Source organism: Chinchilla lanigera, unplaced genomic scaffold, assembly GCF_000276665.1.
Source record: "Chinchilla lanigera isolate Chin_1 unplaced genomic scaffold, ChiLan1.0 scaffold00009, whole genome shotgun sequence".
Lineage (NCBI taxonomy): Eukaryota > Metazoa > Chordata > Mammalia > Rodentia > Chinchillidae > Chinchilla > Chinchilla lanigera.
The window spans coordinates 3,137,300-3,162,865 of record NW_004955410.1 but is presented as its reverse complement, the minus strand read 5'-3'; the positions used below and the strand labels follow the sequence as shown (position 1 = coordinate 3,162,865).

The 25,566-nt window shown below is 38.3% G+C and overlaps 1 protein-coding gene across 1 annotated transcript in view; it reads right to left on the bottom strand.

The window, feature by feature from the left end:
- The window catches only part of Pclo (piccolo presynaptic cytomatrix protein), a gene marked incomplete at its 5' end in the record, with an annotated part of 335,712 nt that overhangs the window by 171,191 nt on the left and 138,955 nt on the right, over positions 1-25,566 (bottom strand). Inside the window, 2 exon segments of the mRNA XM_013510507.1 lie at positions 1-727; positions 9,930-10,661. Coding sequence (XP_013365961.1) covers positions 1-727; positions 9,930-10,661 — 1,459 coding nt within the window.

Genomic DNA, 25,566 nt, shown 5'->3' with positions numbered 1-25,566 from the left:
CCCCGGGCTCGGGCAGCCGCCGCTGCCGCAGCCCCTCGTCGTCGTCCGAGCCCGAGGCGTCCTCATCGGCGCTCATCTCCAGGATCTGCTTGCGGATGAAGTCCTCCTCATCCCCTGAGCCCGCACTGGCCTCGTGCTTGTCCTCCTCACTGCTCGACGAGCCCACGCTGGCCCTCCGCTTCCTGGGGGGCACCGGCGAGGTCTCGCTTTCGCTGCTGTCCTCCAGCGAGGCGCGACTGTCCCCTGCCAGCCTGGCCCGTTCTGGGGGGCCCTGGCCACCCGGCACGCCCTGTTGAGCCCCTTTCCTGGAATCATCTCTCCTTTCTTCTGGGCTGTCCTTGAGCTCCTCCTGGGCAGCAGTCCTCTCCAGGGCTTTGGGGAGCAGCTGCGCTTTCTGTGGGTCCCTCGGCTGCGCAGCAGAGACCTCGAGGGGTTGTGTCTTCCTGTCTGGTTTTTCATCTGCCAGCGTAGTACCCTGGGCTTCCAGAATGGAGAGGACCGTGCTTTCTAGCTTGGCCAGGTCGGTGGGGCTGGGCGGGCTGCTTTCTCGAGAAAAAGAGTCCTTTTTGAGTTCCTTGAGCAAGTCCTTCTCATCACTGGGAATCAGACTTGGGATCTCACCAAGAGACCCTGATATTCCGTCAGAAGAATATCCTGTGTCGCTCAGGCCTTGTGGGCTTTTAGGCTGCTGAGAACTTGAGGTGTCTGACTTGTCCTCTTCCTTTTCCTGGCGGGAAGGAAAAGACACAGGGACACTTAGGATAGTGGCACCGTACACCCGCCTTCCCCCTTGCCCCCATAACCACGAGGGATCCACAGCCTGCTCACCAACAGGCCAGGACTTTAAAGTTCCAGTGAGAGCAAAACATAAAAATAGAAGTTAATGTTCATCCAACCTGTTAATTTACATGTCACTTCGTGATCTCGGAGTTTCTTCTGTTAATACTTCACCCTTGTACATTTAACCTTCCTTCCCAAATACTGTTTCTCAGTACCTTTACTACGGAATAAGCTACAACTGTAAAAGAACAACTTTCACAGTAATTTTCTATTAGCATAATCTCTCTGGATTATCAGGTCAGGCAAAAATGAGAAACAATCAGAGGATAAGCCTGGTGCTTGCCTGGCTGGTAGGAAATTTTCCTAACACAGCGTACAGCTCATGGCCCTAACACTACACATGCCACCTCATGTTTCTGCTTTTTTAGTCAAACAAGCCGCTGCCTTTAAAAGACACTTTAAGTGCTGTGAACCAGCACATTCTTGGTATTGCTCTTACAGTTATTACTGTCACTTGAAATGGATGTTTAGAAATTGTAAACTTTGAAAAAATTACACAATAATTGTCCTGACTCATCAGTTCAGCTAAAGAGAAGTACTCAATTTGTTTTTTTTTTCTAGATTCATGGATCACATTGCAGCATCCCGCATCAGTGTTGTTTCACACACTGCTCTTGTCATTGACCTTGAAGTCACTTGGTGTTTCACACCGAAGGCAGGTCCTCCGGCCAGGAAGTGACTACTGTGAGTGGGCCACGCACTTCCCAGGAGCTGGGACACTTGCTTACCCTGGGTGCTTTCTTTGTGCTGTGCGGATGCCACCATTTATCGAAAGAGCCACCAAGGTCTTTCAGGAAAATGTCAGCCCCAGAGACTCTGCTAATTACAAACATCCATGAGAAACAGGAGGCCAACTGATCTCCTCAGCTGCCAGGCTTAAGGAGAGCTTAAGGATAGCCACAGCCCAGTGGAAAGAAGGGTCTGAGGGAAAGCAACCCCCAGCACAGGGGCCTTCTCATGGCCCAAAAGGCAGCCGAGATTCCACTGGACCTGCGCTTGGAACTCTGGCAGTTTCTGTGGGTGTGCAGTGCATGTGTGCACAAGCTCTGTTATCTACTGCCACTATGAGCACCTCAGGTTGCACAAGTAATGATGTCACACAAAACACCCTTCCTCCCTCCTGCCTTTCTTTCCTTTTCTTCTGGCTACAGAGTTCTCAGATATAAGTGTTGCTGACTGAATTCTCACTTTGGACTTATTTTCACATCAGTCTAATACTTTACTACATATGGCTAAAGATATATCCTGAGCTCAGTCCAGGTTAAGATGGTTCTGCTGAGTTAACATGCCTGCATTCAAAAGAACAGTCTGATACAGCTTAACAACTTTGGTGCACAAAGCAACGCCTAATCATTTAGATCATTAAGAACCATCCTGGCTCATTTCAGTGTCTTTCTAGAAAATATTACTGATCTGGAGGTGAGACTGTGATCTGAGCATCCAACTCACTTCAGTTCCTTCTCCTAGGAGCTATGATCTGAAAGGGTAAGGGTGCAGCCCTCTGGGAAAATCCCCAGAATGGTCTCGGTGGGAAGACATTCCTCTGGGATTGCATTTCACACAACTGAGCGCACACTTATGCCTTTTGTGCCCAGCACAGGCAGTTAGGACCATCCAACGTTCACTGGCTCTCAGTAAATAGCATCACCAGGAGCGTAGGGAGTCTGAGAAAAACAGGTCAGGATAAATGATCTTTCATAGTTTAAACTGGAGTACCATTTTGTATTCCTTGTGTCCATGTACCAGTGCAACAAAGCTGCATGCTTATGGAGGAAACGAGAGTAACAGTTCATTGAGCATAACAAAAAGTTACTTTCATACAATGGATTCCAAGAGCTCCACTGATATTTTAAAGCAATGAGAATAGGATTAGACATGAAAACTGTTATAAGAAAATGAAATATTAGACAAAAGACTAACACATAAACACCCAAATTCCTACCCTGTGACCTGTCCCCCCGCCACTCGGCTTCTCTCTGTGCCTGTGCTGTCCTTCCTTCCTCAGTACTCTGGTGTACCCACTGGTTCTCCCGGCCCAGGTCACTGTGCTCCACACCCTGAACATTCGCCTGTGGCGATGCTGCAGTGAGGACTCTGCCCCCAAAATGACTCTTCATTTCCCATGTGCTAAGGTGGTGAGCCTCCACCATGTTTTGTTCTCCACACTCTCAGGGTCTAAGATCAAATGTTGGGAGCAGCTGATCAGGAAATCAGGTTAGCTCAACAAAAGACATCTGGCTGATATATTCAGAAGGAACAGCTTCTGGTCCTTATTTATCATGGTATATTGAAAAAAATTATTGACGTCAGTTTCTGGTTCCAGTGCAGCTCTGGAGAACTTTCTAGGGGGAAGACTACGAAGAACCAAGGGCAAGAGTTAAAATGCAGAAAGCTGAGGTAAGGCAGAGCCCTCTCACTCGGTGGAGAAAAGGAACTGCCCAACAACTGCAGTATGTTTGTTTATATGTATACTCAGCAGGCTGATGGCAGGTGAAACCCCTCTGCCTAACAACTTGTTTGCCTAGCTTGCCTCGGGAACCTCATATTCTCAGGGCTGGCCTTACCTGATCGATCTCCAGCTCAGCCGCTCCACACAGTCAGTTTTTCCTGACTAGCTTTCGGTATGAAGTCCCTAGCAGAGTTCATTGTCCTACTGCCTTACACTGTGGGCTTGTGAACAATCAGATCTCACACTGCCCAGGTCCTTTGCCTCCTGGGACCTATATATTCAGCTTTACAGATGCTACTAATTTGTTGAGAAGTCTTTTCTTTGTTACAGACAGAGACTGGCACACTGAAGTGCTTATCAACCCTGGCCTTCTGTTAACCCTTTCCCTATTATCCCCTGCTTTTTGGGACATCTGCATTACAAGAGGAGTGTAGTTTGTATGATGCAGTTTACCTGGTGTATACTGCTAAACACTGCTTTCTTAGTAACATCTATTAGAAATTAGACCACATAAGAGACACTAGATAAAACACAGAAGACTGTGTATGTAATTTGGATCACATTTTCTCTAATTATTCATCTTTAATGGGTACCTGAATTATCATAAATCTAGAGGGCTCTGATCAAAAGATGCAGGTGAGGACAGCCTAATTCAGTTCATTTTCCTGAAATCTTCACAATCTACATGACTAAAAGATTTAGAAATTTCTCTTACTTGCTTCAAAAATGTAAGGAGGTGTGCTTATTTTAAGAAGAATACTAAGCTATTTAGTAATATAGCATTTAATGATATGAATTGAATAAAATGGTTCTTTCTAAATTACATGTTTATATGTGTGTATAAATACCACTTAGTTTTATTTTTTTCCCATTTGAACAGTCAGGAAATTGGCATTTGTATTATTCATCAAAAATTTTTTTACATGCAATACAATTTAGAACAGCCTCTAAATAATAAAATATCAAGTATAATCTTTTTCATGGGAATTTTATTTTCATCCTTGATAGAGGCAATGAGCATGAACAGCTATAATTTAACCATATATTTTTAAATAGCTTTGTTTGTTATCATTTTCTCTAAGAAAATTTGTTTCTTGGTTTTCTTCTTTTCTAGCAGCATTGAGGATTGAATCCAGTGCCTTCACACTGAGCTATATTCCCAACTAATCTTTTTAAAATCTTAAGACATGGTCTTGTTAAATTGCCCAGGCTGGCCTCAGATTTGTGATCCTCCTTCCTTGACCTCCCAGAGTTCTGGAATTACAGGTGTGTGCCACCACGTCTAGCTATTTTTTTTAAAATAACGTTGAACAGACTCTACTACACTGACTTCTAATTTATTATATATGGCACTTTCCCAATATATAGAATTATGACTACTTGAGTCTCGTCTAGGCTATGTATATAAAACAATTACATAAAATTTCCAGTGGCTAAGATTCCTTTTTCAAATCACTAACTAAAAACAGAGAGTGAAGAATTCCTTTTCCATCCAACATCCCACACACATTTATTGAACTACAGAAAGACAGTGATGAGTTGTGCCCCATATGAAACTCTCCCAGTACTTCTTCAGGACATCCCTCGTGATGGAGAGCATGCCAAAATATATGTGCACTGTCAAGTTTGGTGGTGCCCTTTCCAGAAACAGTGAAGCTTTTATCTTTCTATACGGAAAGCAAACAGTAGTTTTCTGAGTAGTTCTGTGTGTTAAGAATTGAATTCTAGATTATATACAAAAAGATGCAAAGCAAATGTATTACATTTTAGGTAAATTTTCCCAAAGTCATTATTTTTTATAGACTAAAATTATACAACAAATTTATAATCTTTTATTATTTATACAAAGTTTGTTTGCATAGGTTGTTAATCTGGGTGCTTGAAACATTCCAAAAAAGATGAAGTCCATAAAATTCACAGGGCTTGAAGGGAAAGATCAAACATTCCCACCTAGTCACCATAATATCCATACAGAAAACCTGATTATGTCTCACCCTGATTGTCTAGTCACTGTATCTAGTGGCTATATGTGATTTGAATATTAATCTTTCAAATCACTTTAAACAAATTAACATGCTAAAGTCTATTCAAGGCTCTGAAATCAAGACAGCTATAGTATTTAAGTGCAATATATCAAATATAGCCTTAAAGGGTATTCTGCTTAAATATATAAGTAAAAAGAATTGTGTGGCACCATGACTTGTAAAATGTTAAGTTAGGAAAGTGTACTTTCCATACTCCTAATTGTCTTTCAGGATTAATCTTAGTTCCATTCAACAGACACATTTTGAAAATCTTGAACAAACAAAATGCTGTGACAACAAATAAATATTAAAACATACAATAATAATATGGACAACAGAGGGGACAGATAAGTGAATAAATAAAATCACATAAATATCTAAAAATAAAAATTATGCAAAGTAGGGCTGTGGCAGAAGCTGCTCAGGGAGACAACGGATTGTCATAATGCAAAGGCAGAGTGCCAAAGCATCCTAGCAGAAAAAAGGCGATGGGCGCAGCCCTGACCATCACACTGGACTTCGGTCCCACTTCTGCTGCTTCCAAGTTATGGAGTGGGGCACACAATCAGATTTCCCCGTCCTTCTGTCTGATTTCCTCAACCATCACAATATTTATCTGGTCAGTAATTCTGTAAAGGATTTACAGTGCCAAGAATATAGTAAGAAGTACATTAAGAATATTATCTTTATTTTTGAAAAAAAACTGATTAAAAATTACTCCACGTAGGCATTTCAGTGGTCAGATAAGTGGCTGCCACTGGACTTGTGGATGAGGGGCCAGGACAGTGGCCTGGAGTCCCATGGGTCTTGTAAGGTGAGGTGAAGGTGCCACATCAGCACACCAGAGACTGAGTTCAGGGCGGCAGGGGGACAGCTCTCTCTGTGTTTCGGAATCGCAAACAATGAGTGTTTCGTTTTTATTTCCAGTTATACTGGACCCGGACTGCAGAGGGCTGAGAAGGCTGAGTCAGCAGGACTTCCCACTGTGGGGCGGGACCTCCACTGTGGGGTGAGGCTATCCATGCTAGGCAAATGGCTGAAGGACTACAAGGAAATATTTACGTTTTTATTGTAAGTTTTAAAGTCCAAACAAAAAATGAAGTTTCCCGATATCTTAAATAGATCAGCACCAGTATTGCCTCATTTCTTATTAGGTGTTAGGTCACACGGTCTACAGAAATCCTGGGCAAACCCTGGAAGTCGGACTCCAAGGAGCAGCGAGGTAGAGACAGCCATCTCATGTGACTCTTTATATATTCAAGCTCACTGTTCAGTTTAAAATACCTATGGCTTTTATTACTAGTTTTAATCAAACCAACCTTTCCATAAGGGGTACAGAGTAGGCAAAATATAGCTGCAAAAGAATCATGTGTTGATAAAATTAATAAAGCAACACATATTCTTTATGAAGGAAGCTGAGATGTTTTCAAATGGTGAATGGACTTTCATAAGAAACATAACAGGGTAAAAATAATGACAAATTAAGCCAAATCTGACACGAAGTTGGGCAAAAATGTTTGATACTGTCAAGGAAACAATTTGAGATCTAGCTCTACATCCATTATTACATACAGAAAGGCAACCAAAACACACGATGTGCCTTGGAGTTGGAGCCAGTGCCTTATGAGACCACCACAAACTTCAGTAATATTCAGCAAATAAGCTTTTCAGTACTTCATCAGTTTTGACTAAATTGAATTAAAATATTTAAATCTTCTCTTGAATTTTGTTACTCAATTATAAAAAAAGACATTCTTTGAGGAAATGTTTTTCTTGTCATAGAAATATGATGAAAGTAAAATGTGGAAAATAATATGGTGACAACTTAAACTGCATTCCTTTGCCAGCAAATGTTGGGAGAAAAAAGAAAATAACAGTGGAAGGTCTGTGGAAAAGTTATTAGAACAAATAAGTAGTGAATGGTTTGGTAGTGATAGAATTAAATTATGGGTATGTACTTAGTGCATAATATTCCTTGTCTCTATGTAAAAAATAAAATATTCCAAAAAAAAGTATACCAATAAAGATATAGCCTCAATGTTAACGGACTTGTTTAATCAAAGTATACATATTTTACTGAAAAAAAACCTCCCCTGCATATTAAAAATAATGAAGAGTGGCTTCTTTAATAAATTGTTTTTGTTAAAGGGAAAGATTACATAAATTCACAGATAGCAGTGCATGTGAAAGTCAGTTACTGCATCAGTTATAAGTTGGCAAGGATTGGATGGAGTGCCTCAGGATATTACTGAAGTACTATAAGGTATACTAATGCAGGAAGTAGCTAAGATTATTTTATAGAGGTTTATTGATTAATGCATGGTGAATGTATTTAAAATGCAGAATATAAAATTTAAACCTTTTAAAATAAAAACAGAAGGATTCTCAAGTCCAACTTTTTGATAAAAAGTGGTTATCAGTGATGTTCCACATATTAGATACTTTGACAGAAAGTAAATGCCGATTATCAGCTGTATACTACCCAGGAAGTGTTTAGGGACAAATTATCTCAGCTCTACCCATCTTTCAGAGAAAATTACAGTGTGGAAATAGCTCTTGGAAGATAGTTTGAAATCATCACATGATTATGCTACATAAAATGACATATGCCAGCTTTTAAAATATCTAGAACATTAGAACATTGTAATCCATTAAAAAATTTTCCAAATGAAGAACAAACCTGTCAGTGAATATTAATATTTGTGGAATTTCCACATTTTTTCATAATTGGTGTTCAACTTTATACTTTGAAAACAGGTATCAAGATTGTGAGTACAACCTTTGATTTACTTCTTCAATTTCTCATATATACTTGGTGAGGTATCCTGTGTCTGCTACACATAGTCCTTAAAACTAAACAACACACTAGAATAATTTAATGTTCATGCAACTTAACTTTGAAGCTGAATTTCAAAGAGATGTAATATAAAATTTTATACCAAGATTAAGATGCATAAAGAAGCCACGCGTGGTAGCACACGCCTGTAATCCCAGCACTCAGGAGGCTGAGGCAGGAGGATTGCTGCAAGTTTGAGGGCAGTCTGGGTTACATAGTAAGTTCAAGGCCATCCTGTGTTTCAACAAAAAAACCCAAAATGCATAATGGCTTCTCTGAAATATTACTACTAATCATATTTTATTGTGAATCATATATGTACCTATATTTAAATACACAATAAAATTGTCACTTTAGTTTATTTCACTGACTTATTTTTCAATCTTCCTGAATATTTTACAGTGCAATAATGTAGCAGCAAAGTAGTACAAACATTCAACTGCTAAATAAAACAATACAGGGTGAGGATCTCTCAGCCAAAATTCTGGGTACCAGAAGTACTTAGGATTTCAGACTTTTTTTAGATGTTGGAATATTTACATGTATCTAATGAACCACCTGAGAATGGAACCTTAGCCTAAGCATAAAATTCACCTACATTTCATGTATACCTCATACAAATACACATAAGCTGGAAATAATTCCACACCGTTTTTAATGTGTTTATGTTCTGACACCTATCACGTAAGGTCTGGGCTGGAATTTCCCACTTGTGCCCCACATTAATACTTAAAACAATTCAGACTGTGGAGTACTTTAGATTTCAAATTTTCAGGCAGGACATTTGCCTTTATGGACACTGACAGAACTCACTCATAAAACGAGGACAAAGATTTAGTTAATGTGCGATGCATCATTTACTAGAGATGGGGTGGTAATCATGTGAAAAATTATACACAAATAAAATCATAGGAACAACTAAGTCAAACTTGTAATACAGTTTATAGTTGGAATTTTACGAAAATATTTGATTTTCCTAAAAATAATTGTTGATCTCTGAATTAAAAGTATCCAAGTATGTATGATTCAAGATTGTAGCTGCAACAAATCAGAGTTCCACTAACAATAATACAATTGCATGAACAAATATTACTTGAAATAGTATGCTCTTAAAAATTTCTATTAAAGAAAAATATATATTTCCAGATTATGCTTGCATTATAGATAATCCTTACTATTAAATGTTCTGAACAAAACTCCTATCAGAATGTTAAAATCACACTAAATGTTAAAATAACCTCCTTTACAAAGTTTACAGTGATTTCCACTGTTAGTCATTCTTTTTGTTGTTGACCATCACTTTATGGCTTGATGACATCATAATGGCTTGATGACATCCTAATGGCTTTCTAGTGGGATGGAATGTCTATTTCTCACAAAACTAAAAAGGTAAGCAAACAGAAACATTGAAAAACGCATTATGTTAAAAGGAAATACTGATTTTTAAGTCCATTGTGGAGAAAAGAGTAACTTTAAGAAATTTATTACTATACTATACTATCAAAGAGTAACTTTAAGAAATTTATTACTATTCTGATACGATTTTGATACATTCTTTGATAGCAATGCAATTGAGAGTTTTTATACTTGTATGTACACTTGATTAAGCTATCAAAAGGCCAGTGTTATTTGAATTTAGCAAAAAAATAAAACCACACTTCTCTGAAAATGTAATTCATTATGTGAAGGCATTTACCTCTGTATTCTCCCGAGTAATCCATGCACTAAGGGAGGAATCAGCACATGACATAAGATTGCAAAGTTAGGCAGAACAACTTACTGTTTTTTCCTTCCCAGGTTCGGCCTGTTCGGGTTTTGCTGAGCCGGCTACCTGTGGCTGCCCCTTCGCCTTGGTCGTCTGGGCCTCCTCCTTGGGTAAAGTCTGTGCTGGGCCAGGGGGCAAAGCTTCCACCTGGGCCTGGGGTTGCTTCTCCCTTTGTGGTGTCTCGGGAGCACCCCTGCCCCGGGACTTCTCTTGGGCAACTTGCACTTGAGGTTCAACCGTCTCACGCTTTGCTTCCTCTTCTGGGCCCAGGGCTTCCGCTTCTGGGGATGACTTTTTGTCTTCAGGAGCTGGCCTTTCTTCTTCAAGGGCTGGCTCCTTTTCCTTAGGAAGCGGCTTCTTTTCTTTGGTGGTTAACGTTCTGTCCTCCGAAAGTGGCTTTTCCTCTTTGGACAGTGGCTTTTCTTCTGGAAGGGTTGAAACTTTGTCTTCCTTGAGTTTACTCTCTTCTTGTTTTAGGTCTGAGGGAATCTTAGGAGTCTTTTCACTTGAAGCTGTTTCTTTTACTTTCTCTGGAGTGGGTTTTACAGCCTCAGTTTTTGCTTCTGTTTCCTTCTTTTTCGCTTTTCCCTGAGCAGCAGCTGCTGCTTTCTGAGGCGGAGGTTCTGCAAGGCCAGGCACAGGGGACACTTTGGGTCCAGAGGGTGCAGGTGGCATTCTGCCCATGTCTCCGAGCTGTCCTGAGATAGCTCTCTGAGTTTGGCAATTTAAACACAGCCATTCTTGAATCTGCAAATCAAACAGCAACAAAAATACTGATTAGATTATCCAGGTTCTGTTTCTCTGCATTTAAGAAGGTAAAAATTGCCAATGCCTAGTTGCTTTTTTACTATTACATTGTATTTTATATTATATGGGAAATGGAGGTTTTCTAAATCCATGAAACATCAAATTTTAAGAAGGAAGTTACAAAAAGATTGAAATCTAAAACTGGGGAGAAGTTTTAGAGACTAAGAATTCGCCCTCTCACCATAAATGAGGAAAGAAAGAAGGAAGGAGTGGAAAGGGAAGAGAAAGGTGGAAAGAGAGGAAAAGGAAAGAAAAGAAGAGAGGCGCTACAGACGTATCCAACTCTGGGGCTACGGGGAGAGAGTTTCCATTTGTAGCATATAAAACTACTTTTCATTCTGGATGATACTATCTTTCATCCTATTTTTCTCATCATAAATTTATTCAAACACTATTACATTTAATAATTTTCTTTTAATCAGAAGTTCTTTCAGGATTTAGACCATTATTTCCTACCTCTTTACTAGTATAGGTAGAGTTTTCAAGAATCACTTGTGCTTAATTCTCTATTTGCTTCCAGAATAAGACAATAACTTCATTCTTAATACTGATCACTGTTTGGCATGCAATTGAGCAAGAAGAACTCCATGGCTCCAATTCTTTGGTGACTTTTTCCCAGACTCTGCGGTCTGCTGAGGAACATATCTCCTCCTATCTCTGGCTCTGTAGTATATAAGCTATGGTTACTTGAACCCAGTCAATGGAAGTGGAATTTAGTAAGCAATTTTCTAGGAGCTACACGAGCACTGTAGCAGAATCCTAGGGTTGGGGGAAGAAGAGTAGCCTTTTTATGCTAAACTTCCAGATAGTTTTGCAAAGTAAAGATAGAAAACTGAAAGTTTATAACACACACTCATTTGGGGACAAAAAATGCCAGACTAATGAACTGCAGAAATTCTCCTTGACTGATACATGCTGTGCTTCTCCCTACACTATGCTCATCTTAATAGTAAGAAACGCAGGCTGCACCTGCAGCTGCTTCCTACCTCCTACCATGCAGCGCAGCGCAGGCCCCTTCTGGGGTGCAGAGCGTGGAGGATCAGGCAGGCGACAGAGCCTCCCTAAGTGCGCTGCCTTCTGACAAGCTCGACTGAAAACTGCCTTTTTGTACTGGCTCACTCTTTCTAGGTACTTAGCTTAAATTATTTATAGAGAGAAAAATCACTTACTACTGTAAATACTATCAGAGGCCTAAGTTTCATATCTTACTTCAGCTTCCAATCTCTTCACAGACATTACAATGTTGCTAAATATCTGTCACTGTTCCTCAACCTGTAAACCATTCTAGTTCTTATATGCTAATCGAAAAGTGTGAAGCCAAAGTCAATTCTTTAACTGCAGTAAAAGGCTGCCCATAAAGCACTGGGATGTGTTATGGGTTCATTTTCTATTTGTGTGTATGGATGATCATCCAGTAGCAATTACCTTAATTTCTGAAGTGGAATGCAGCTTCCCCATATGCAGAGTGATTTTGTGCACAAGCCATGGAAAAAAAATTACTTGATCTCTCATCAGCTGCTAAAAGCTCCTGTGTTGAGCAGTCCCCAAAGGAGGCACCTCCATAATATCTAAGGAAAATCACTCTTAATCTGCGTTGTGGTTTTAAAAGCCATGACTTGATGGGGCTACATCTTAAGATATTTTCATTCAGAGCCTGACATTTTTAAAAACAAGAGCAGCCACAGATGGCTGTGTCACCGTGCTGTGGCACAGGGGCTCTCCGAAGCGTCTGCTGGTGTGTGTTATGCGTTTGTCAGGCCACACCCTAAGACAAGTAAAGGCGGGGGCTTTTGACATACCAGGGATACAGGTTTCACGCCACTGAACATTTCTGTCCACTGGAAAAGCATGTTTGTTTCACCTGAGTATTGGTGACAAATTGTTCACACTAAGTTATATCTCCCCCACCTCGGGTGCATGATACCACAGTTGTGCATAGCTTTTTGTTAAAGAAGGCTGTGCTGAGAGATGAAGCACAGCGGTAATGGGAAGGCAGTATAGCCATTATAGTCACCCCATTAAAATTTAGGTCAGAAGGTGAAAGGTATAACATTTAATGTCCTGTATCATATCAAATCCTTCATTTTTTGGATTTAAAATAAGGCCTGGCACACTTGAAAAGCAACAATAGTCACATCAGCAAGGTCTGCAATGTGAACACGAGCCAACAGGCTAAATTTACTGACACAAAGGGTGTTATCCTAAGGTCCTCATTGCCTAACTGAAATTAATGCTATGTTTAAATCTGCATCCACCGATAAAACCTAGTAGCTTTAAAAACCTATTTTTTTTGTCACTGACTTTTTGCCGTTACTTTAAACATGATGTTACTACACCAAGTCCCTTGAAAGAATGATTGATTGTCATTGTGAATAACATAAAAAGGCCAAGAGTAATTCTTTTGGCTTTACATTGTGACCAGTTGTACCTAGAATTAATCTGAAAACTGATGTTCCTGTTATGTCAAATAAGGACAATCTAATTCATTCACTTATTTGTTCTGTTTAAACAATCTAATTCATCCATTTAGCTATTACATTTATATCTAATCGGTACATATGTTATTTGGGAAGTATGTGCTCAAGTCTTATTGCATTAGGGAAACCTGTTATTAAGTAGAAGAAAAAGGGCATCAGCAAGAACAAGCATAATGTGCAATAGAATGAATAAAGGGACAGAGAACAAAAGCTGTGTTACAATGCAAAGCGGGAAGATACCATTTCTAACCAGATTTCCTCTAAGATTTGGCCTTTATAGGTAGATTACCATGGTATGAATGCAAAAGAAATTCATGTTTGCCAAAAATATTTATTGCCACTATTTAACAGAACTGTCAATTTCAAACACATTTATAGGCAGTGGCAAAAGGCAAAGTATATTTAGTGGCAAAAAGACATTAACATAGGATGAAGGCCTTGCCATTGTGTTCATAGCAGAATTCAGTCATGAAGTTAGAAGACAGGGTATAGGAAAGTCATATGCACATGTTTGAAAAAAGGCAATGCATCGGAACACTAGAATTACTGAAGAGAGATAGAAATTTAAACAACAAATTTGTAATTTAGTAAAAATAGAGTAAGTGGAATTTTTTTCTCAGATGGCATTTATTACCAAATTAAAAAAAAAAAAAAACTTCAGAAACATTGTAGAAGAAATTGACTCCTTGTACACGTGTTAGGCCTGCAGTATTCCAATTGACCTGCCAGAATGTGATGACACACCCATGCTATAGACAGTAAATCGAGAGGCAAGAAGCAAGCACGATGACAAGAAGCAATGGCAGGACATGGTGGGTGCAGCAAGTCACACCGAGGGCTTCACCAGCCAGTGGAAATGCTGAGCTGCTGGCCTCCTGCATGCATCTGCTTTCTGGAGCCCTGGAACCCAAAGTAGGACGCCACCCAATTCAGCAAGCAGAAGAAGTTTTTAATGTCACTAAGGAATTACAAACAAAAAGACAACACACAACAGAACATATACTTATTTAAATATGTAAATTAAATTTTGTTTATTAAAAGGGAGAAGAGGGTACTATTGGAGGGAAGGCAGAGGTCAAGTAAAATAAAAAATTGTGTGAGAAAACTGATCAGATATCTGACAATGAGTAAAAAGAACAACAATGAATTTCCAAGAAAGTTCGTTTTGAAAAGTAATGGTCATTATCATTATCGTGGCATCATTAGTTAAAAATAAAATTATTAGAAAAATTGCTTAACAAAAATTAACCTTGGAAATACTCTGTAACAATCTAAAATAATCTGTAGTTACAAGTATTTCATGTTGTTTAACAAATATAATACCAAATATTTCTGCATTATTGTGTCTGGGAAACGAATGAGGAATTCTATTTCTAGAATAGAAAGGGATAATGATGACTAGTATGGCTGTGAAAAAAGTCTCTTTAAGCATTTATAAAGAGTAGTTCATCAGAGTCTGTGTGTATATTTAATATATATGATTGTCTCCATCACTATCTTTTTAAGAAAATATTTTAAAGATAAAATTATAACTCACTTTGATTCGTCACGGTCTCTCCTCTGAGCGCCTGTAACAGTCCTAAACCAGGCTCAACCAGGAAACGCACAGGCAATATTTTCACACGACTCAAAAACGCAGTGTATGTCAGTGATATAGATGACATTTTTGCTGAAAATAGTTAGCTAGACTTAGTTTTACGTCTTTTGTAGCAGTAATGATGATGAGACATAAATATTCATTTCCTGCTTCAAAATTAAATATTGAATGAGTTATACTTTTATCTTTAAAATATTTTCTTAAAAGATAGCAATGGAGACAATCACATATATTAAATATACACACAGACTCTGAAGAGCTACTCTACTATAAATGCTTAAGGAGACTTTTTTCACAGCCATACTAGTCATCATTATCATTGTTCACACCCCATTTCCTTTTTATTTCTATTTTTAAAATAAATTTTGTTTTGAGTATACCATTATAAATATCCTTTAATGGCCCAACTATAAATGTTTACATAATAAATGCTTATGTTTCATCTATATTATTATTAAATATATTATCAGAATACTCCATACTATGACACAAACACGATTTTTGTGTCAAACCACATTTTTATTTACTGTTTTAACAATAATAAGTAAAATATAAAAATTCATCTCTATTCTGATAAACATAGAGTGTATGAAATACAACTTTATGCTGCTCACATCATACTTGAACATATTCAATTTCAGCTGGTACAATGTTAATAAAATGCATTTATTTTAATATCACAGGATCAAAGCTTGTTCAAAACAAAACAATGCTCCAAAAATCCATTAATCTTAAGAGGAGAGTGGGAAATGAAGGCAAGGAAACCAGAAAGAGATACTGCGGTGCCACTCAGCCTTCTTCCATCAATAAGCAATTTGCTTTACATAACAGTTCAGCTGTAACCATGGCAACGATACCATTAAGGAAAAATCTCAGAACTTCAGGGCTGCTTATTTACTTCTCTAAGTGTCATTTCTGAAGTACGATAATAAGACCCGCAGCAGGCCGTAAGTTTGCCTTTCCACTTAAAATGGTAAGGAAGTGATGGCCTCAAAACATACATGAGCAATTGTATTTGTGTCTGCAAATCTTGCAACTAGCAATTTCAACATGAATTTTCATTAAAAGAACAACTAGACTGATTTGGAAGCTTATTACATAGCTTCTGTAAATAGAAATATTAAAGCAATGACTATGGGCCTCCATCTGAAATTATGTAAAGGACAGACCATAACCGGTCAGAGGAACTGGTACCATAGCATCACTGAGATTCCTGCCTGCTAAACAACTTTTGAATCAACAATAAAAATTCATAGAATTAGAAATAAAAATTTTATTGTCTGTTGATCTGAGTATCACTTAGAATGATGTTTAAGCAGATAATTTATTAAAATCAGCTTATTGATTTCAATTATTGATTGACACATAAAGTGGGGCATGATGTTACCCGTGAATTCTCATTTGTATCAATGCCATTTACTAGTATCGCAATACAGTGTTCTATTTATATTAGATCCATGTATCCTTAGAATTCAACATGACATCCTAACCATTGGTTTTTCTACTTATAAATGTATTCCCTTAGTGGGTATGGTGGTGTATGCATGTAATCCCAGCACTCTGGCAGGCCGAGGCAGGAGGACTGCAAGTTAGGGTCTACTATGGGCAATGTAACAACTCAGCAAGACTCTCCCTGTCTGAAAAGGGTGGGAGATGCAGCTCAGGGCAAAGTCTCTGGATTCAGTCTTCACTGCCCCAAAAGTAAATAAATATATTCCCTTTTGTTATTTCTAGAAGGACAGACTGAATTTTCAGCTGACACACTTGTTCTGTACTATGTATTCAGTGGTTTAGACTATAAAGTCAGGGTGTTAGGAGTCTGTGCTGTGTGGGCGAGCTGTTTCTGAGAGCTCAGAGCTCTGTGAGTCCCCTGTTCTCCCCGTCCCTCCTCAAGATGGACAGATTGTGTGTGAGGCCCTTTTGCTGTTTCATTTCTTTCAACAATCAGAGTGTGTGGCTTCCTTCATATTTGTGTTCCCTTTATGCTCATTACTGTAAGCATAACTCATGTCCACAATATAAAATAGAATGACTGGCTGTCTTTCAAAATTGCTCCTATGGGCTGGGGATTTACCTCAGTAGCACAGTACCTGCCTGGCAAGCGTGAGGCCCTAAGTTCGATTCCCAGTACCAAAAAAGCCCCAAACAAACAAACAAAACAAATGAAATTGCTCGTTTGTGGAAATAGAATTATATAAAAATGTATAGTGTTACTTCGGTTCATGGATGCTTTGGTTTGCAAACAAGTGGATGATCACCTTTCCCACACAAACACAAATGTGGCCATCGTCTCCAAAATCATAAAACAAATTAAGTTTGTGAACTGAGGCACCACTGTGTTACAATGTTAACACATGCAGGAAAAATTGAGAAATAATAAATAGATTTAGCTATTAAATCCACTGGTACACAAATGTTTCACTGGAATTACTAAGTGTAAAAGGTAGGGATCAATAATAAAGCCGAACAGAAATGGAATACTGTTAGAAGCTTGCACGGGAATCTCATTCCTGGGTCTAGGCTGGTCAGTGGCCAGGCGCCTGTACCCCTCTCTCCTTCACTGTGCATGTGTAGTCCTTTGAGACTCCCCCTCCCCATACCCAAATGAACTCACTTTGCCTCTCTCATTAGGTTTCTGCTAACCAAGAAACATTTCTGTAAATAGCAACATGCCAACTAAAGCACGCATATTGCGACAAGAGATTAAAACTATGCTTAGAATACAATCTCATGCTCTTGGTTGCTATTCATTTGTGTCCACTTTTCTTTGGCTTAATTGTAATCATAACTTCTTTCCTATCACAATTTATGTATGTTTTCCTAAATAAAGAAATCTTAGAGTGTTGGATGTTTTAGTATCATTATATTAATAACATATAAATCCACACCCAAATTAAGTAAAATACCTATGTATCATTACAATCAAACAATTGTGATAGAACTAGCTGAAGAGAATTGTGGGTTTGGCTTCCTTTTATAAGATATAGCTGGTCTTAAACCCCTTAGGCTACTATGGCAGAATGCCATAAACTGCGAGGCTGATACACAGAAGTCTATTTTTCACACTTCTGCTAACGGGGAGGTCCAAGGTCCAAGGTGCTACGGGATCGGGTATCTTTGTTGAGCCCACACTGTGACTGCTGTGTTCTAGCTGAATTAGGTAGCCCCCTTGAGCCTCCTCAGAAGAGCAGGAATCAAACCCATAGAGCTTCTCCCTATGATAGGATCAGTCCTCCTAACCCCAGTTCCTAATACTCATCTCCATGGGGGCTAGGGCTGCAACTTAAAATTTTAGGGGTACACAAACATTCAGGCCATATACATATATATTATGTTATAGATACTATATATTATATATGTAATATATTATACATTATCACACTGTATATATTTAATATATTATGTTCACGCTTATAGTTTTAAAGTGTCATACATTTAAATGTGAATCACGTTACCTTGGCTTTAAGTTTCTAATATTTAATAAGTTCTCATCCCTCAGCTCTGGTAGAATTGCATTTTGTTATATCCTAATTATAAGAGCTGTGTATTGATTTTGTATAATTACATCAAGCCCCAAACACCCCTCTGAAGCTTTGCTTAATCACTCCTCAGCATTACAAGCAATGAGTGATTGAATTTTAAAACAATATTTATTTTAGAGATTCTAACATATGTTACACCACAGGGGACTTTATTTTTGTTACAAGTATAAATCCATATGTATTTGAAAGATTATTTAAAGCACCGTGCAGTTAAATAGGATTTATGGAACATTTCATAGGATAAATGAAAGCTGATGCCACTTTTAAAGGGAAGCAGCGTGTGGTCTTAAGACCAGGAGCAGAGCTGTCTCCCTGAGGGAGGCTGCAGAGCTGAGGGGGGTGTGCAGGCAGGGATGGGGGTGAACACAGGTGACCGAGAGTGGACACAGGCGGCAGGGAGTGGACACAGGGTGGCGCGGAGTGGACACGGGAGGCCGGGAGTGGACACGGGAGGCAGGGAGTGGACATCGGCGGCTAGAAGTGGACACGGGAGGCCGGGAGTGGGCAGGCACCACGCCCTGCGCCCCATGTGCCGGCCTTGCAAGGGTAAACTCCTCCAGCATGAACTGAGTCTCCCAAAGCACTGCCCCCGAGTGGGCTGCGTTGGCTTGTGCATGTGACTCGCGGCATGAGCCGTCACAGGCCAAAGCAGCACGTGCTACTCTAGGAAGCCCGGAAAGTCTGGACGGGTCAGCAGTGCCGCTCCACTGACCGGCTCGGGGCGGCAGCCAGCCCCACACTGCTCTGGGTTCCCTGCAGCTCCCCAGCAGCTGTGAGGCCGGCAGTGCGGAGAGGTGCAGGGGCTCTGACCAGCCTCACGGACTCCAGTTCGTTCTACGGTCCCTGCTTTACATTTGCCCTCTTGTCCTCTGCCTGCCCTTGGAACTTCAGACTCCAGTGGTCTCCCCCAGCAGTGGCTGACCCAGCGCTCATGATGATACACAGTCGGGTCGGTACAGCGAGCCCTTCTCCACAGTCTGTACCTCCTAATACATCTGCTCCTCAGAAATCCAGGGGACACGGGCCCCAGTCAGTTGTTACAGGCGACGGTGGCTTTTCACACTCTGTCCACATGACTGTTGGTGGGTGTGCAAAGTAACTCCAACAACTCCAATCTTAAGTTGCTTGCAAAGAAAGTGTACTCAATTCAGAGAAACAGGACGCGTTCTATCACCGTGGCATGCCTACAGTGGCTAGTTATGGTGAGATATTCCAGTCATCTAAATAATCTGGACATACTGGGTAAAGGGTATGTTGATAAGCATTATTTGATGACTCCACAATGTGTACATGTATCAAAACATCACACTATACGACTTACACATGTATCTTTCAATCACAAATGAAACTTAAAATAAGAAGAGAGGAAGATCCACACACACATAATTCCTTGTGGAAGCGAACACTGTGAATATCACTGAGTATATCAGAGATGTCAGAGATGAACAGGTGCCATTCTCTGTAATGGCCTGTTATAGATCATCAAGTAAAGCCATGGTCTTAATTTTCTATTGTTAGACCTTTGTTCTTTGCTATTATTTTAATACATATTTAATACATATTATTTTTATAATACTGAAATACATGTTGAGTTCTGTGCTATCTTGTTTTTGTAAGCACAGCTTAAGAGTAGAGTGCCCAGAAGCCTGTGATGTAGGAGAAAAACTGCTGCCAGACAGAGGCAGTGTACCAGCTGAATCACCCTAGACTGGCCCATAGCTCAGGCCTGTCTACCTGCCCACAGGATGAGTGAATCTGTCATTTGGAGTAGAACCTGATGTTAAAAAAGTACCCATAAAAGCATACACAGTGCACCGGGCTTTAAAAAATAGAAGTATAAAATAGAATTTGAGTCATTACCACATAGGTGGTTTCCATTAGCATGTAACTTCCTCCCTAGGCTGGCTGAACTTGAACAGGACAAGTTTTCCCTGAATGAGTAATGGAGTTTGTATAGATGACTAGGGTAGCAGTAGGAGAAACTCAGCGATGGAACTGACATCACCGAGATTAAAAAGTTCTACTTTACAGGGAATATGGTGATATAAAAATAGATGAGGAACAGGTCCTGGGGGTAAGAGGGGGAGGAATATGTTGAGTTAAAGAGCCCTGTGAATATGCTTATCTTGTTTAATTCTTACAACATGCCTAGACTTTCTATAATTATGTTCATTATACAGATTTTAAAAACCTGAAATATAGAAACTAAAAAGTAATATCCTGCTTAGTATCCACAGTTAAAAAGTGGTAGACTGTTGATGTAAGACCACAGCTGTAGATTCAGATTTTCAAGAATAGAGCAAATACCTAAGACAGAGTTAGAGGTGTGATTTTCCAGAGATGATTGCAAAAGAAGAGAAGAGAGGGCATGTTCTTGGAGAAGTGCTCCACTGAACAAGAAGCAGCAAAGCACACTCAGTAGCATCATTTGGTGGAAAACCAGTACATGAAACTTTCAAGGAAGTGATAAGCACATTATCAAATATTCCAATGAGGCTAAGTGACATATATTTCAAAAAAGTAGGCAGATATCTTTTTAACAAATGAATTGAATATTCTGTCTATATTATTTCCTTTTTAGTCTTCTAATTTGTTTCTCTCATCTTTACAAGGATTATTTTGATTTTTCTCTAGAGGCCTGCAGAATTGGCAATAAATGTTTCCTTTGTTATTAAATAAGTATCTACATTTAAAAATGAGTTATGATGCATATTATATTGCTCCATCTTTATGTGAGGAGTGAAAGAATCTAAACACAAAAATTAAAAGAAATTCCAGAATCACATTCAAGTTTCATGGTGGAATATCACTTTGAACAACATCAGATTATAAAGTATAAATTTATTTGTGTGTGTCTCTTTTCCTTATACAGTATTAAAAATTAGATTTTGTATAGACCAAGTACTTCATAATGAGGCTCAGTAGTTTTCCTTTCTTGCTTTTCTCCTAACTTAAAATGGAAAGATTAAATCTAAATACAAAATTAGAACATTTTGTATGCTTTGTATATCAATGCATATGTAGAAATCCTCACTCCTGGAGAAGCTACTGAAATATCTCATTGTACAACTCATTCAAGTAACTTACGCATTCCATCTAGTTTCACCAGAGACTTAATTGATAATAAGGATGAAGTACCTACTACAGTGAGTGTCAGGGCCTAGCAGCAAAAAAAAATAGTCTTACTATCCATATATAAAGTGAAAATGTTCTGGATGTTCAGAGGATATACTTCCCAAAATGTGGGGCACATGAGGGAAGTGATCACTGAGGAAGGTGAGAACTCATGCTGGTGAGTCAGAGAGGAAGTGCTCCACAGCCAGGCAAATGTAGCCAGAAACGCACTGTGCCAGAGACCAGGGCACAAAAGAGGAATGCTGGCCAAAACAGACAGCACGCTCACTAACTGCAGTCTGCCTTTCTTTACCTCCTTCACTGCTCTACTTACCCTAAGGACCAAGTTAAAAACTACTTAGATCTTGCACTATTGCAGTTGTCATGGTTTTAAAAAGGAAGATAAGATGCAAGTTTAGTATTTAGCTTTAAGTATATACTGAGTGATTATTAATGTGGACTGGTTATTGAACACCGAGATATGCATTTATAAACATAACACTATCCATTGTGCAGCTACTCATGAATTAGGACATGAAACATTTTGGACATATTTTAATAAGGCATTATACTATAAATATTCTGATACATTCTTCAAAATTCAGTATATATTAACTGCAATATTCTAGGGTTAGGGTCCACCATTAATCTTTATGGTTAATTGTATATGATTAATTATATATATGATGTGCTAACTATAAATTTTAATGAAATAATCAATGTAACTTTATCATATATGAGGCTTTTAATAGCTAATCCATTTGTATTTTAATTTTATCACCTACCTAACCAGAATAATAAAATTAATGCTTTGATAACTTGTGGAAAACAGCAAGGTAAAAGTTATCTGGTAATCTATAAACATGTTTATACATTCAAAGCATTTAACTTACTTTATCCTCATTTAAAAAACATACTCTTAATCCAGGTTATCATTATTATTTATTCACACTGAATATAAAGAATTTCTTGGTTTTTATAGGAAAATACTTATTAATCATTAGAGAATTTTATACTCATTTTACATTGTCCAGTTTTAAGACAATTCTAAAATTATTCTTTGATTTCTGGAGGGAGTTTATCCTGTATGTATAATACAATTAGCATTTGATCCAGTTTTTAAAATTATTTTTCTATAATAACAAAAGAGTTGGCTTGAAAAACAAAATTTTGGGATGTAACAAGATGGCAAGTACAAGTCTCCAGCAATCATCTCTCCATAGACACAGCCATTCATCTGAGAAGGAGCACTTCTGAAGGTGCTACCAAGATGAGTACTGCTATGAAGGGCACAATGATTAGAACCCACAGAAATAAGACAAGTGCTTTATACCCAGACAATGAAAGATGCTTTGTGAGGACCTTAGGAATCAGCAGGACCCACCAATTAAAGCTTCCAATATATATAACACTGCAAACCTGTTGCACAGGTTTCCTTTGTGAAGAGAATTCTGTGGTGTCCTGCTCACCCAGAACTTAGCAAGCAAGTCACTTAGAGGGTACATCTTGGAAATGGATCTGTGAAATGGAAGGTTTGCCCTGCTTAGTTTTGGTCTTGCTTTGGTCTAACCTTTTCTTGTTATTTTCTTTTTCTTTCCTAAATGTGAACATACATACTGTGCTTTTCTACACTGTACTTTAGAAGTATGCAACTATCTTTTCGATTTCTGTAGGGGTTCATAATTTGTTTGCCTTGAATCTCAGAGGAGACTTGAGACTTATACTTTGAGCAATACTAGAACAGTTGATACCATGGGACTCTGAGGATGGCATGAAGAGGCAGGGGCTAGTAGGGGAATGCCAGGTCACTGGTGGTATATTTACGAAGGGGACAGTGGGACCTGAGCCCCCGCTCCCTCCCTCAGGTACTTCCCTGGGAGAATGCTTTCACTCTTCCACATGTTCCCACCGCGATATGCCACCACAGGCCCAATGTAATGGACCCAATGGATCACAGACTGCAATTTCCAAAACCATGGAGGAAAGAAATCTTTTCTCCTTTTAAGCCAAATCTTTTAGGTATTTTTCACAGTGGTGGAAAGCTAATGCACAAAACACACCCAAATCTATGGAATACAACAAAACCATTATTGAAAGGGAACCTTCTCAAAAATCAATACCTGTATGAATAAAACAAAAAGATCTGAAATAACTATTGAAAAATCATAAGAAATTAGAAAAACAAGAATAAAACAAACCAGAAGTTAGTAGAAGGAAAAAAATAATGAAGCTCAGATCAGAAAAAAAGAGTAAAAACATAAACAAAATGAGGAAGTATTTCTTCCAAAAGATAAAACTGAGAAACAGTAAGCTGGACTAGGAAACAGAAAATTCACAAATAGAATCAGAGACGAAAAGGAAAACTTAACAACCAACTCCACAGAAATGCAGAAGATAGTCACAGATTATGATGTAATCTGTGATCATAGGTCAACAAATTTGATAACTTAGAAGAAATGGACAAATGCCTGGACACATGCATATAGCTACAACTGTATCATAAACACATGACCTGATAACAGAAAGTGAATCAATAGCTGAGCTGCTGAGTTATATCACATAGCTAAAGAAGAATGGCATTTTTTAAAAATCATTGAAAAATTGAAGATGAGAGAATTCTCCCAAACATACCCTATAAAGACAGCATTACCCCAAAAGCAGACAAGAACAAAATTAAAAAAAAAAATTCAGGCCAATATCCTAGGAGATAATTATTTTAATTTAATAAACCAAACCCCAAAGCATGCTGGAAACATTTATTATGATCCAGTGGGTTTTATTCCAAGAATGTGAGGATGGTTCAACACTCACCAATCAGTGAACACAATCCTACACATTAATGGAGGGAAGAACAAAAATTCTAGAACCATCTCAACAGATGCAGAAAAGTCATTCGGTAAAACTCAACATTTCTTCATTATAAAAAAATATGAACCAAGCAGGCATCGAAGGAATACATCACAATATAATAAAGGCCACAGATAAAATTATAATTAAGTTGAAAACCTGAAAGGTCTTTAGGAGCTGGAACAATTCTAATGCTCATGTTCACCACTTTTATTCAGTTCAGTGTTGGAAATTTTAGCCAGAGAAAACAGGGAAGAGAAAGAAATAAAAGGCAAATGGGAAGTGAAGAAATCAAGTTGTTACTATTTGTAGAAGACATTATCTTCCATATGGAAAACCCCAAAGACCGCTAAGCAAAATAATTTAGAATATTTCACCATAAAAATGATAAAAATGTTACAAGATCTATATGCTTAACCTGATTTAAACATTACATCATGTATACATAGTTTAAAACATCACATGGGCCCCATTCACAAGTAAAACATTTATACTTTTATGTACCAATTAAAAATAAATTTAAATCAATAAATATTTTCTTTGTAAATGTATATGGGCTTTTAAAAGTTTTTTTTTTTTTTTTTTGCTTTTCTTCCGGTATCAGGAATTGAACTCATGACCTTGCACTTGACAGGAAGGCACTTTGCCACTGAACTAAATCCCCAGCCCCTTAAAAGATATTTTTATATATATCCTCTGGGTTTGCTGATGGAAATACATTTCATAGCAGCATTACTTCATCTTCTGATTTTTTTAAGAATTAGAAATACTGAAAAAGAAATGGAATATATGTTACAATGTGTTAAATAAGAATAGAATGACCTTAATATAATTTTTGGATCCAGATGAACTATATTTTAATGCAATTAGCCAAAATTATAAGTATATATAATTATTTACATTTATATGTGTACATATTACAGGATATATTATTTATTTAGAATAAATAATGTTTATTAAATTATCATGTTGGCACATATGAAAGAGGTCTTGAGAAAAATAGTAAAATAAAGAAAACCCTCTTGCCAAGGATACAATCAATGCTTATTTCAGAAGATTATTTTGCAAATGTACTTGAGCAATATGTTCTTTTACTTTATGCAAGAAAATAAAGATAATCTCACTGCATCAGTTCTAAAAACCCTGAAGATGTTATCATCTTAGAATGAATAGGCCTACTTAGAGCATGAATAAAACTGGGCTGCTACCAGAAAAAAAATTACAACCAGGAAAACTGACACACTGAGACTAAGTAGAATATAGTTCTA